The sequence below is a fragment of the Chionomys nivalis genome, chromosome 15 (assembly GCF_950005125.1).
Source record: "Chionomys nivalis chromosome 15, mChiNiv1.1, whole genome shotgun sequence".
Taxonomy (NCBI): domain Eukaryota; kingdom Metazoa; phylum Chordata; class Mammalia; order Rodentia; family Cricetidae; genus Chionomys; species Chionomys nivalis.
In genome coordinates this window covers 44,789,860-44,802,966 of record NC_080100.1, presented here as the reverse complement: position 1 = coordinate 44,802,966, position 13,107 = coordinate 44,789,860, and the positions used below count along the sequence as shown (strand labels likewise).

Sequence of the window (13,107 nt, the reverse complement as noted above, 5' to 3'; positions counted from 1 at the left end):
CTCAGGCTAACAGTGAGACCCTGTATTTCAACAATAAAAAGAAAATGCCAAAATCCTCTTATTAGCTAGATTTACTTCCACCGTCTATATTCTTTTTTTTTTTTTTTTTTTTTTTTTTTTTTTTTTTTTTTGCTTTTTTCGAGACAGGGTTTCTCTGTGGTTTTGGAGCCTGTCCTGGAACTAGCTCTTGTAGACCAGGCTGGTCTCCCAGAGATCCGCCTGCCTCTGCCTCCCAAGTGCTGGGATTAAAGGCGTGTGCCACCACCGCCCGGCTACTGTCTATATTCTTACTATGTAGCTTGGACTGGCCTCAAACTCATAGAGGTCCATCAGTCTCCATTTCCTGAGTTCTGGGATTAGTTAAAGAGGTGCACCACTACATCTACCTTTTAGGTCTTAAATCTTTTTTCCTACACAGCACAATTTTCTATTCTTTTCCACTAGTTTTCTAGGAATGGTTGAGTTTTTTTTTTTTCCTTTTTAAAAATCTCTATGAGGATTCTATTGGAGACAAGGTCTCAGTACACAGCTCAGGCTGGCCTTGAAATCATTTTAATCTTCCTGTTTCTGATGTGTTAGTTATCATGAGTACATGTGTTTACAACCATGTTTGGCTTTCCAGGAGGAATTTTTATGCTATAGCTATCTGAAAATGGAGAAAGAAACTTAGATGAAGTTAAAAAGATTAACTGTATTTTTAAAATGTCTTGCTTTCCGGGGGCAAAGACTCAGAGGTTAAGAGCACATGCTGTTCTTCCAGAGTTCTGTGTCAATTCCCAACAACCAAAGGATGGCTCACAACCATCTGTAATAAGATCTGGTGCCCTCTTCTGGCCTGCAGGGACACATGCAAGCAGAAATGCTGTATACATAAACAAATCTTAAATAGAAGAACTTCAATTTGCCATGCCGATAATATGGAAGAGGACCATAATTGTGACATGAAAGAGACACGCATTAGAATATAACTACGCCAGGGAGTCACTTTGTGAGAGGCTAAGCTCAATGAGGAACTTTTCTGTCATGAAGCCATCTGAGGGGAATTACGATGATGACCAGGGTGATACACTGCATATGTACTGCATACTCACATGTGAGGTATAATTAAAAAATAAACCCATGGATAAAATAATTTATTCCTCACAAATACACAGAACAATACTGTTATCTTTACTTTATAAGTAAGCAAAATTAAGAAAAAAGAAATCATGTAAGTAGTACAAGGCATGAATATAGTTGATTTTAGGGGCCAACTTCTACCCCCTGCACACAATCTATTCCCCAGTGACACTCCAGCCTCTGGGGCATGACTCCATGTCTGATCTGTGTACCTTTCTGAATAAGGAGACTGTGTTAAAGACACCACTTTAAAATTTGTTACCCTTTTCTACATTACATTAAGATTTTATAGTTCACTGTTGGAGCCTCAATTTTGAAAAGGCAAGTCAGGAGAGAGTTAACTCTAGGACTGGGGATGTAGCTAGATGGTAGACCGCTTGCCCAGCATGCAGGAGTCCCAGGATCAGCTCTATGTAAACTGGGAGTGGTGGTGGAAGCCTGCAATAGCAGCACTAGGGAAGCAGAGGCAAGGCGGTCAGGAGTGCAAGGTCGTCATTGGCCACATAACAAGACTGAGGCCAGAACAGGCTATAGGAGATCCTGTCTCAAACAAACACATAAGCAACAACAAAGGAAAACTGTAGAAATGGCGCTTTATTCTGGACCACTGAAAGGGAAGCCGAAGGACCAAATGTTCTGTCGACATCTCACCTGATGCTTTGTGATAGTTTTCCCAGAAGAAAACGGTTTTTGAAACAAAACCATAAAAAATGCAGTCCTGTAAACATTGAAAGAATATATTAACATTACATTAAATATTAGGTGTAGTTTAACAAACACACTGGAACTGGAAACATGCTATCCTCCAGAGCAGAGCTTTTTACACTCTTTCTTCCTATGGCCCCTTCCTATCTGATATATTTTTTTATGCTATTGTGATATATAGGTATGTAAAATATACACATAAATCAAACATCTACTGCTAATAAATCATAGCAAAATTTTATCTTTAAAATATATCTTTTTGTTTTTCAAGACAGGGTTTTCTGTAGCTTTGGAGCCTGTCCTGGAACTAGCTCTTGAAGACCAGGTTGGCCTCAAACTCACAGAGATCCACCTGCCTCTGCCTCCCCAGTGCTGGGATTAAAGGCTGGCTTTAAATATCTTAAATGCTTTGGCGTATATAGTTTTATTATTAGAGGTGAAAGCAAATTTGCATCCTAATGAGATGGATATATGTACAATCCTTAGATACATTAATGTGATATGAACATGCTGAAGAATGACACTAGGAAATTTTGAATCTTTGTTTTCTCTAATTAAACCATTATGTTTCTCTAAGACTAGAAAATTTTATATATAATGTAAAAATACTAATTCAAAACCTAAGAGTCTTAAGTATTAGTCAAGATGAGCCAGAAGTATTCTTTGGAACTGTATGGCAAGATGACATACACAGTGCAAAGCATTCATGCTGTGTGCAGAAACAAGACTGCAGCTACAGCTAATTTGTGCTACAGAAACACTTTAGATTCATTATGCATTCGATTTCAAATTAAGTTTTTGTTGCCAATATTTTTGTGATTATCACATTTAAAGAAACCTTGCTCTAGGCTGGGTGTACACACCTTTAATCCTAGCAAGCTGGATGCAGAGGCAGGCGGATCTGAGTTCAAGGTCAGCCTGATCTACAAAGCAAATTCAAAGTCAGCCAGCGGTACACAGAGTCCTGGCCTCTGTCACAAAAGTGTAGCAGCTACTGCCTTTAATAGTGATGAGGCTTTTATGGCAAAAACCAGGAGCTTCTCTGGTAACTGTCTTCAGAACACATACGTAATAAAGAGTGTCAAGACTCATTATTGTATTGTATTGTAGAGGAAGTATCTCATGATGCAGTCCAGGCAGATCTTGAACTTGTGATTCTCTACCTGAGTCTTCTAAGTGGTGGAATTACTGGCATGAGCCACTATGCTTAGCTCTTAATACTTTCAATACCTTAACAAAGCACAGAGAGCAACTCATTTTCTCTTATATTTAGTAGTGATAAATCTTGAACAGTAACATGCGCTATCTTCTTACTATGTTATATAAAAACAGTCAATTCTTCCAGTCAAGAATTTCTTTAACTCACCAAATTACACCCTCAAGCATCTTTGATAAACTTTTAACACACAGGAGGATGACTATTAATCTCAAGATCCAAAAATCAGTATTTAGGAAGAACACTATATACAAACTATACACGAGGACCCTGTCCTTTGATGAGTTGTGTAGGGAACACAGCACAGCATGACTTAACTTGCAAACATGGAATGTCTGTGCTAAGACAAACCCCAGGTAACATTTTTATGACTGCGAGACTGAGCTACATCAGTGACAGTCTATAAATCCCTAGGGAAGTACAAAGCCAAAACTATTAAAGATGAACTTTATTTTCAGGTATGTGGACGTGTTTGTCTGCATATGTGTGTACTGGTGCCCACAGGGTCACAGAGTGTCAGATCTGGCGTTGACATCATAGGCATTGTGAGCCACATGAGTAGATGCTGGGAACTTACTTCAGGTCCTCTGTAAGAGCAGTAACTGCTCTTAACTGTGGAACAAACTGTCAAAATTATTTTTTTTTTTTATAAAAAAAAGAGATAGTATTACACTTGTTCTCACGAGTGTAAGGGGAGCCTTCCACCTACCCCCATGAGATTAAATGATACAAGATAATACAAAAGACTGGTTGCTAAGATAGATATGAACCAAAGCATCTATTAAGATAGGTAGCTGGACGGTGGTGGCGCACACCTTTAATCCCTGCACTTGGGAGGCAGAGGCAGGTGAATCTCTGTGAGTTCGAGGGCAGCCTGGTCTACAAGAGCTAGTTCCAGGACAGGAACCAAAGCCACAGAGAAACCCTGTCTCGAAAAACCAAAAAAAAAAAAAAAAAAAAAAAAAAAAAAAAAAAAAAAAAAAGATAGGTATTAAAAGAGCTTTACAAAAATCTTAGCAGCACAAACTAACTAAAACCCTGAGTTTGTCAAGTTGTAAGAATTTAACCATCTCCTTTTAATTTATTTTTGAGACAGTCTCACTGTGTAAACTGGGGCTGGCCTCCAATTCATGATCCTCTTGACTCAACTTCCATAGTGCTGGGATTACAGACTGCTACACTTAGCTAAAATAACCCTTTTCTGATAGGTCTCTGGACTTCTACCCTTATGTAAGCTTCTATTTAAAGAAAAAAATTATCAAATAGTTGTCAGAAGGAATAAACTTCAAGGATAGGTAGGTAAGATTCCTTAAAGATACAGAGAAATAAGAAACATTAAGGCTCTATACTCACCCCAGTTTTAATATAAAAATAAACTGCACAATATGAACAGCTTTTAGGAGATCATATGACTCAAAAAGTCCCACAGTCTTCAAACATTTGGTTAAACACAGTAACACAATGTATTTTGTTAATCTGAAAAATAAAAACAGAAACAATTTTTAATATAATTGCAATCATTAGGATTGCTGTAATCTTGTTTACAAGTACAGGAGGACATTAAAAATCATGGAAATACACATGAACACACAAAAACCAACAATAAAAATCTTCCCCCAAATAACTCACCATCCACACAACTACATTTATGTTCTGGTACATATACTCTTGGTTTATATTCAATGCACATTAACATCATATGTAAAGCAACATTGAGGCAGTCAGAGTAGGACATGCTGGTAATCCCAGTTACTTGGGAAGCTGGGTAGAAGGATCTGTGCCCCTCCCCAACCCCAAAGGGTTTCACTATGTAGCCCTGGCAGGCCTGGAACTCACTACATAAACGAAGCTGTCCTTGAACTCACAGATCCCTGCCTGGGAAGAAAAGTGTGTTTAAAATCAGCACAGTCAACTTAGTGAGACCTGATCTTCAAAAAAAGAAAAAAATAAATAAATAAGCAAGAGGTTGAGGATGTAGCTCAGTGGTAGAGTGACTGCGTAGATTGTGGGAAGTCATAGGCTCAATTCCCAGTGCTCCCTAATCCCCACAGACAATATAGTTTCGCAAAATTCAAGGAGAAATTTGAAATATGCTTTACTTATTGTTAGTCAAAAATGAGAATCACAAAAACAAAGCAGAAACCACATTCTGTATGTGAAGAGACTAGAAATTTATGACACACAGCAAGAGGCACCTGTCCCTCCTCTGTCCTGATATTGACTGCACTGGCTGTGGTTGAAAGTGACTAGATCCAGAGTCCGAAAAGGAGGACTGGACATACTTCATAAGGGCAGGAGGAAGCTGCAAAGTAGGGGTGGAAGAGCTTAGGCTTCCAAGAAACCAGGCCCTCAGACTCCTGCTTCCCCACATCCAGGCAACTACTCATTCCTAACTACTAGAGGCCCAACTTCCGGCTTGGATGGATATCCCATGCTCAGTATGTGTTGGATGCTACATATGGCCCTTGGGACCAAGGGAGATCTGGCAGGGTAGTTTCAGGTACAGCCTCATCTCTTCCTCTCAGCAGGGAAAGAAGTGCCTTGAACTGATCTACCTTATTTCTGTCTTTAAGGAAAAACTATCCCCCTGATGGAGGAAGGTCATTTGTCAATAAACAAACTGCCTTGGCCCATTTGATAGGCCATCCCTTAGGTGGGTGGAGTAGACAGAATAGAATGCTGGGAGGAAGAGGAAGTGAGCTCAGATGCAGGGCAGCTCCTCTGAGAGACAGACGCCATGCTCTCCTCTCCAGAGCAGATGCAATGAAGCTCTGACCCAGGATGGACGTAGGCTAGAATCTTCCCGGTAAGCGCACCTTGGGGTGCTACACACATGAACAGAAATGGGCCAAGCATTGTTTAAATGAATAAAATTTGTGTGTTGTTATTTTGGGGCATAAGCTAGCCATGCGGGCGGCTGGGTGCCGGAGACACAGCCCCGCCGCTCTTATTACAATACCCCCCTATATTTGAGACAGAGTCTTGTTATGTAGTCCAGACTGGTTTTAAAACTTACGACTCTCTTGCCTATTATATCACACCTAACTTACCTAAAACTTAAATTTTTAGCCTAACCCCAAAATATATAAAAATAATTTAAAAAATTTAGCTAAAGATGTTGCATCCATTTTATATGTCTGAATATGAAAGTTAATACACTGTAAACAATAGTAACGAATTTGTCTCAGGGGGTATCACTGTGGGCTTTTTTTTTTTTTTTTTTTTTTTTTAATTTTCGAGACAGGGACAGGGTTTCTCTGTGTAGCTTTGGGGCCTGTCTTGGAACTTGCTCTGTAGATCAGGCTGGCCTCAAACTCACAGAGATCTGCTTGCCTCTGCCTCCTGAGTGTTGGGGGATTAAAGATGTGTGCCACCACCACCTAACCCCTCTGTTTTCTTTAGTGAGAGAATCCCTATTTGTTTAAGCCTCTTGAGTTTCAAGTTTCAACGTAATAACCAACAGCACATGTGCAAAACACGAGCACTGAAGAAGGCCTTGAAGATCCTACTGCTTTTAAGTTTAGCCCAATCTAGTGATTTAGTTCAGCAATAGATTATATAGAAAAAGGCAAATTATATTTAACATACTTATTTTACAAAGATTATAGATTTATTCATGACTTCTGTACAAATACTAAAAATTTCAAAAATTGGTGCCTGAATGATATAGATCACGTAAAACACTCATTGATAATATGCTAGTCAGAGTAAGAAAACTTTATTTTCATACACACATGCACGCACAGCATCCCAGAGGTCACAATGTTAACTCCTGAACAGCCGATTATTGGAAAGGCTTTAAATCATTTCTAACTTTCTCCTCACAGGTAACCAATTTAGGTATAGCTTTACAAACCTCTTCCTTTTCATCTCTATGTGTATAAACATATTATTCTATGCACATTTGCAACCATACACATATTCTGACATTGGACTCTTTCATGCAATATATATACTCTGCTATAATTATCAAATTAGGAAAATTATTGACATTTTAAACACTGCATTCTTTGACTTATTTCCCCTCTCTTACACATATTTACTTCACTGTTATCACTTGTGTAGGCATGTGTGCACATGCAGCAGGCACTGTCACACGGAGGTCAGAGAACTTGTAGGAGTTGGTTTTCCTCTTCTGAAAATGTTTTTTTTTTAAATTTTATTTAATTTTATGTATGAGTACTCTGCATATACACCTGCATGTCAGAAGAGGGCATCAGATCCCATTGTAGATGGTCATGAGTCACCATGTGGGTGCTGGGAATTGAACTCAGGACCTCTGGAAGAGCAGCCAGTGCTCTTAACCGCTGAGCCATCTCTCCAACCCTGGTTCTCTTCTTCTAAGTGCAGGTCCAAGGGGCCAAACTCAGGTCATCAGTCTTGGCAGCAAGCCATCCTGCTGGCTCCGGCATTCTTTGACTTTGAAAGTTCTAGTTAACACATCTTCCTGCTAGATATCTCTGAAACACTGGCTAAGGCTAAGTAATCACATACAAACACGTAGTTCATGTTAAGCAGGGAAATGACTAGAGAAGGGGAGGCTCTTGTAAAGTCCACTGGACCTCAGGGCAACGCAGGGCATTCAGTCCAGCTACCGATTTAGAAACCATTATTTGCTATTAAGTGATCTCATAAAAAAAGTAACTGGTCTCCTCTGTGGTTAGACAGTCCTTCAGTCCTCTAAACTTGCAATCATTAAAATCTGGATATGGGTTTATAACTCCAAGAACTTCGCTCATCACTGTCACTCATAGTTCTCTAGATATTACAACAGAGGAGGGGGTATAAAGGGGTAGGAGGGGGATATACCCAGCAGGCATTTACATGTATAAAAACTAAAATAAGCCGGGACACTTTTAATCCCAGCACTTGGGAGGCACAGGCAGAAGCATCTCTGTGAGTTTAAGGCCAGCCTGGTCTACAGAGTGAGTTCCAGGACAGCTAAGGCTACACAGTGAAACCCTGTCCGGAGAAACCAAAAATAAATAAATAAAAGCCAAGCGCCTGGGAAGATAGTTCAGTGGGCAAGAGCACTTGCTGTGTAAGTGTGAGGGCCTGAGTCCGATCCCCAGAATTCACATAAAAGCCGGGGTGCTAACCAATCCCTGCACTCAAGAGACAGGAGGCTGGTGAGGCTTGCTGGCTGCCAGGCTAGCTCCAGGTTGAGGGAGAGACCTTGTCGCAGGGGAAGAGGGTAGTGACAGAGCAGGACACCTGAGTACATAAAACACACATATATACAAACAAAGCAGTATGCTGACCAGACATAGTGGTCTAGGCTTGTAATCCTAGCACTTAACAAGGCTGAAGGAGCAGCCGGTCTTACCACCACAGTGACATCTTGTCTCAAAAAGAAATAGGATACATAATAATAACAATACCAGTCGGGCGGTGGTGGCGCACGCCTTTAATTCCAGCACTCGGGAGGCAGAGGCAGGCGGATCTCTGTGAGTTCGAGGGCAGCCTGGTCTACAAGAGCTAGTTCCAGAACAGGCCTCAAAGCTACGGGGAAACCCTGTCTCGAAAAAAATCCAAAAAATCCAAAAAAAACAAACAAACAAAAAAAAAACAAAAAAAAACAAAAAACAAAATAATAACAATACCAGTCCACCTCACTGAATGAATACATAGTCAAGTACCCACAGGTGTGAGCAGAAGGCATACATAATACATGAGTTCTGAAACAGGGACTCCAGGTCATTCATTAGTTGTGTGACCTTAGGCAGCTGTTTCCTGACCTATCAAACAAGGACACTACTTCTTAAGTTTGTAGGGCTGCTGTCAAGATTAAAGGGAGGTGTAGACTAAGACCTCAGCGAACGCTGGCTGTCCTGACCACCAAAGACTTAATGAAGCCGAAGCAGAAACCTTCTTTGTTTAAGACATATGTGAACCCAGGCATGAAAACAGGCACAATGAGAGGATCCGATAATTTTTGTTGCAGTTAATAACCAGCACTTGACCATACAGAAAACCCTGGCAACCTGAAAACTCAACCAGTCCTGAGTCAAAATTTATGTTCTGCAATCAACTACGAAAGAAGTGCAGCTCTGCTAGGCTAGTAATGCCACAGGTAAGCCAGCCGAGGACGGACACTTCCCATACTGGTCTAAGACAGAAGGCTCATAAGCACACACTTTTAAACAACTCACACACTAACACACACAACCCTTGCATTATTTGAGAGTAAATGAGTACAGCACACTTTACCCTGAAATATCTGTACTTCCTAAGACTATGGCAATGAATAGGCTATGAAACCAGCAGTTTCCAACAGGAAATATAACAATCATCTGATACTTTAGTCTGTCTCCACAGTCCAATTTTGTGAATTGGCCTAGTCTTGTCCCTGTCTGGTATTTCCCCTCTACTACCAATCCATACCAGTATCTCCGTCTGCATTTAGCTCTTATGGGCCACTGATTAACACGTGACACGCTATAAATGAATCGCTCAAAATACACAGAAAGCTAAATGTACGCTACAAACCCCGCAGTTGGTTTAAATTCTACTCAGCATGTGCCCTTTTCACAAACCAAAGTTAGCTGGTAACGCAGTTACTACGTTCCAGGAGCATTATTAAACAATCACTAAATCTCAGAGGGCACACTGATTAGAATAACTGAATCTCGTTAAAAAAAAAAAAACCGAAGGTAATAAATACCAGTTTGAACGAAATTGCTGGGCTCTAGTTTATGTATCTTTAACACTACCTCAGAACTTGAACAGGCCAGAAAGGACACACACAATTCGCTGGTGCGCTGTACACTACTCAGGCTTGAGGGAAGGGGAAAGAACTTTTACTTCATCAATTCCGGTACCGTACGAATTTGGGAGAAGGGAGCAGCACGCATTTCGTACTATTAAAATAAAATAAGCCCTCCACTCCTCCCCACGAAAACCCGACGACAGGCCGGGCTGGACTTTTGCCGTGCTGAACACCTAAGTTCATCGGCTTGTACTTTGGTTTCTCCGCGCGAGACGGTGACACCTTCCGCATAGGCACTCGGGCAGGCGTGGGAGAGGGAAAGGAGCCCCGCGTTACCGTGGCGGGGAGGGACACCCACGATCGTCTCTCCAAGGGCTGGAAACTGGCCCGGACTCCCGCCCGCTCGCAGATCTCAAGCCATGGACCGCAAGGGGCAGCCGGCAGGGGAGCCAGTCCGGCACCGCCGCCCGCCGCGGGTCGCTCCTTACCGGGCACTGGGCACGTCCACCGGCCCGAGGCCGCCGCCGGGCCCGGCCCGCGCGTCCCCGCCGTACTTGTCCTCCATGCCGGCTCAGGAGCCGCCGCTGCCCGCGCCGCGGGCGCTCTTCATGTCTCGCCGCCGCTCCGGAAGCGCGGGCGCAGGCGCGTCACTCCCCCATGTCAGCGGCGCGCCGTCCCCCGCAGTCCCCGCCGCTAGCCTGGGCTCGGCAGGCAGGCACACGCGCGCTGGGCGGGACTAGGCCGCGGGCCGTTCCGGGGGCGCCCTTCTCCGGAGGCAGGACGGGCACGGACGCCGCCAGGCCACGTCATCCGGCCCAGCAGCCCTCACTCCCCGGGGAGTGCCCCATCCTGCGCCTGCGCGCCGGTGAACACGTGGCTCGGGCCGCAGGCTCCTCCCCCCGCGCCGGAGGCTGGATCGCCCCGCCCTCTAGTCGCGTCTCCTAGAGGAAACCCGGACGCACTTACCCGTCCTTGCGGCGCCACCTACGGTCCATCTCGGGTACAGCGGGTTCCCGCTGTGCGTGGAATGGGCCGTCCCCTAGAAAAGGCACATTGTTGTCACTAAACTGAGCTTGCTAGTTTTAGCTCTTTGCGTTAGGGTTCTTACTTCAAACAGCCTCACTCTGTAGCCCAGGTTGACCTAGAACTCAACATGTAGCTCAGGCTAACCTCCAACACGCAGCAATTCTCCTGTTTCATACATCTGAGTATGAATTTACAGGTGTAAGTCACGCTTAGGCTCTGCTAACTCAAAGTATATATGAAGCCCATCAACTTTTTCTTTTTATGATGAGAAGGCTAAAAGTTTTTTTTTTTTTTTTAAGTGTTTGTGACTCCCACAAAGAGATAACTAGTTTTGGATCTCTGATGATACTATGACACAGAGTGGGGGGTGGGGGCTGTGAGGATATGTCTGAATTCAGCACAATTAATAAAAACTCAGAGAGAGAAATTGGGGTTCAACTTGAAGATCCAAAAAGCAAAACAGCTAGTCACTTGCTCATACCTTGACCTCAGTCTGAAATGGCGATCCTGCCTTCAGGAATCTCAGACTGAGACTGTGTCTAAGAGCTGTCTTCTCCCCTTTTTATACTTTCTAAGGCTGGGGTTAAAGGCGTGCACACCTGGTTTCTATGGCAACTAGTACAGCTACTGGGATTAAAGGTGTGTGTTACCACTACCCGGTCTGTAAGGTATGGAGGTCCAAAAATGTGAGCCTATTTCTATCTTGACCAAAGGTCAGAGAGTTGGAATTTACCTCTATTCCTTCAAGATTATTGTGTTACTACCTCAAACAAAGGTTCCACTTAGATTTAGAGTCCTGCTTTCTCAAGGTTATCATCAACAGGTGTGCTAATATCCAGACCTTGTATTTCAGGAATAGAGAAGTAGATATGTTTCCACCTCAAACAGAAATCCAAGGATCCAACTAAGGTTCCAGTTCCGTTAATGAGATAACAATGGATTCCACCCAGGGAGTGGTTTGCCTACAGAATGTTTCGGTCTAGGACGTGACAGTTCTAGCACTGAATGTTTAACTATGGACACAACCTTTAACAGGCCTGTTCATTTCCTTGTATTATATTAATGCAGTCTTTTATCTTACTCCTACCTCTTGGGGTTGGGGTATTTTAAGCAATTGGAAATTAAACGTGAGTGATTTCAGTATTCACTGGAACTCCCTCCTGGTACTATTCTATGGTTTCTGTTTGATTATTTTTGCGACTTTGTACTCTTTATTTTTGACGAGGCTGGTCCCTGACAGTAAGGCTGACCAGTGGGTCTGTTTTACTCTCTGATCTTCAGATAAGCTTTATTTAATAAAATAAAAGTGAAATGCCAATACATATGTCTAAAAAATGGAGAAAGGTAAGAGGTTTGTGGGTTTTATTTAATTGCTGGGCAGGAGCACCGGCAATATGGATAGACTACTCAAATGTAGTGTGAAGGCCCAACACAGAAGGTAGGGTTGTGGGCGTGCTATTTTAAACAGCTGTATCCTTTTCTGAAAATACAGCTTTTCCTTCAAATCTGCCTTGGAAACTGTACTACTTAATTTAGGCACACCTATATAAAAGCTATTCTTTCTGTTGCCAGAGAGCGAGAGATACAGGCATCCGCATCTCTATTGGTCTGAATCTCAATACTTAACAACTGTGGTCACTTTAGTCAACATGGTGGTGCACACCGGCAATCCCAGTTGTAGCCAGAGGCAGGAGGATTACCACAAGTCTGAGGCCAGCCTGAACTACATATTTAGTTCTAAACCAGTTAGGGCCATACGATGAGATCCTGTCTGAAAGGAACAAGAAAAGAAATCAACGATTGCTGTCATTTGACCTGTCTGTTTAGCTGTTTAGTCCCCCCCCCCCTCTCTCTCTCTCTCTCTCTCTCTCTCTCTCTCTCTCTCTCTCTCTCTCGTCAAGGAGACAGGCTCTCATGTTGCCCAGGCTGGTCTCCAACTTGAAATATAGTGAAGGATGGCCTGGAAGCCTCATCACAGGCTGTACCACCATTCCTGGAAAAGTGGGAAGAGTAATATCTGAATAATAGGGCTGTTTGGAGGATTTTATAAGTTTATGTCCGAAGTATCCAGAAGAGTGGATGGCATGTAGGATCACGCGATGAATGCCAACTGTTATTCTTTTTTTAAAAATATTTATTTATGCCGGGCGGTGGTGGCGCACGCCTTTAATCCCAGCACTCGGGAGGCAGAGGCAGGCGGATCTCTGTGAGTTTGAGGCCAACCTGGTCTTCAAGAGCTAGTTCCAGGACAGGCTCCAAAGCTACAGAGAAACCCTGTCTCGAAAAACAAAACAAAACAAAACATTATTTATTTATTTATCTATTATTTATT

At 42.8% G+C, this 13,107-nt stretch overlaps 1 protein-coding gene across 2 annotated transcripts in view; it reads right to left on the bottom strand.

Annotated features, from left to right (window-relative positions):
• Slc30a5 (solute carrier family 30 member 5) overlaps nt 1-10,573 on the bottom strand; it is a 29,769-nt gene extending 19,196 nt beyond the window's left edge. For both annotated transcript variants that reach the window (XM_057789999.1, XM_057790000.1), the window contains exons 1-3: nt 10,238-10,573; nt 4,394-4,516; nt 1,771-1,837 (exon numbers count right to left, since the gene is read on the bottom strand). In XM_057789999.1, coding sequence (XP_057645982.1) covers nt 1,771-1,837; nt 4,394-4,516; nt 10,238-10,314 — 267 coding nt within the window. In that variant the 5' untranslated portion in view covers nt 10,315-10,573. The remainder of the gene's footprint in view (nt 1-1,770; nt 1,838-4,393; nt 4,517-10,237) is intronic.
• Between the last annotated feature and the right edge of the window lie 2,534 nt (nt 10,574-13,107).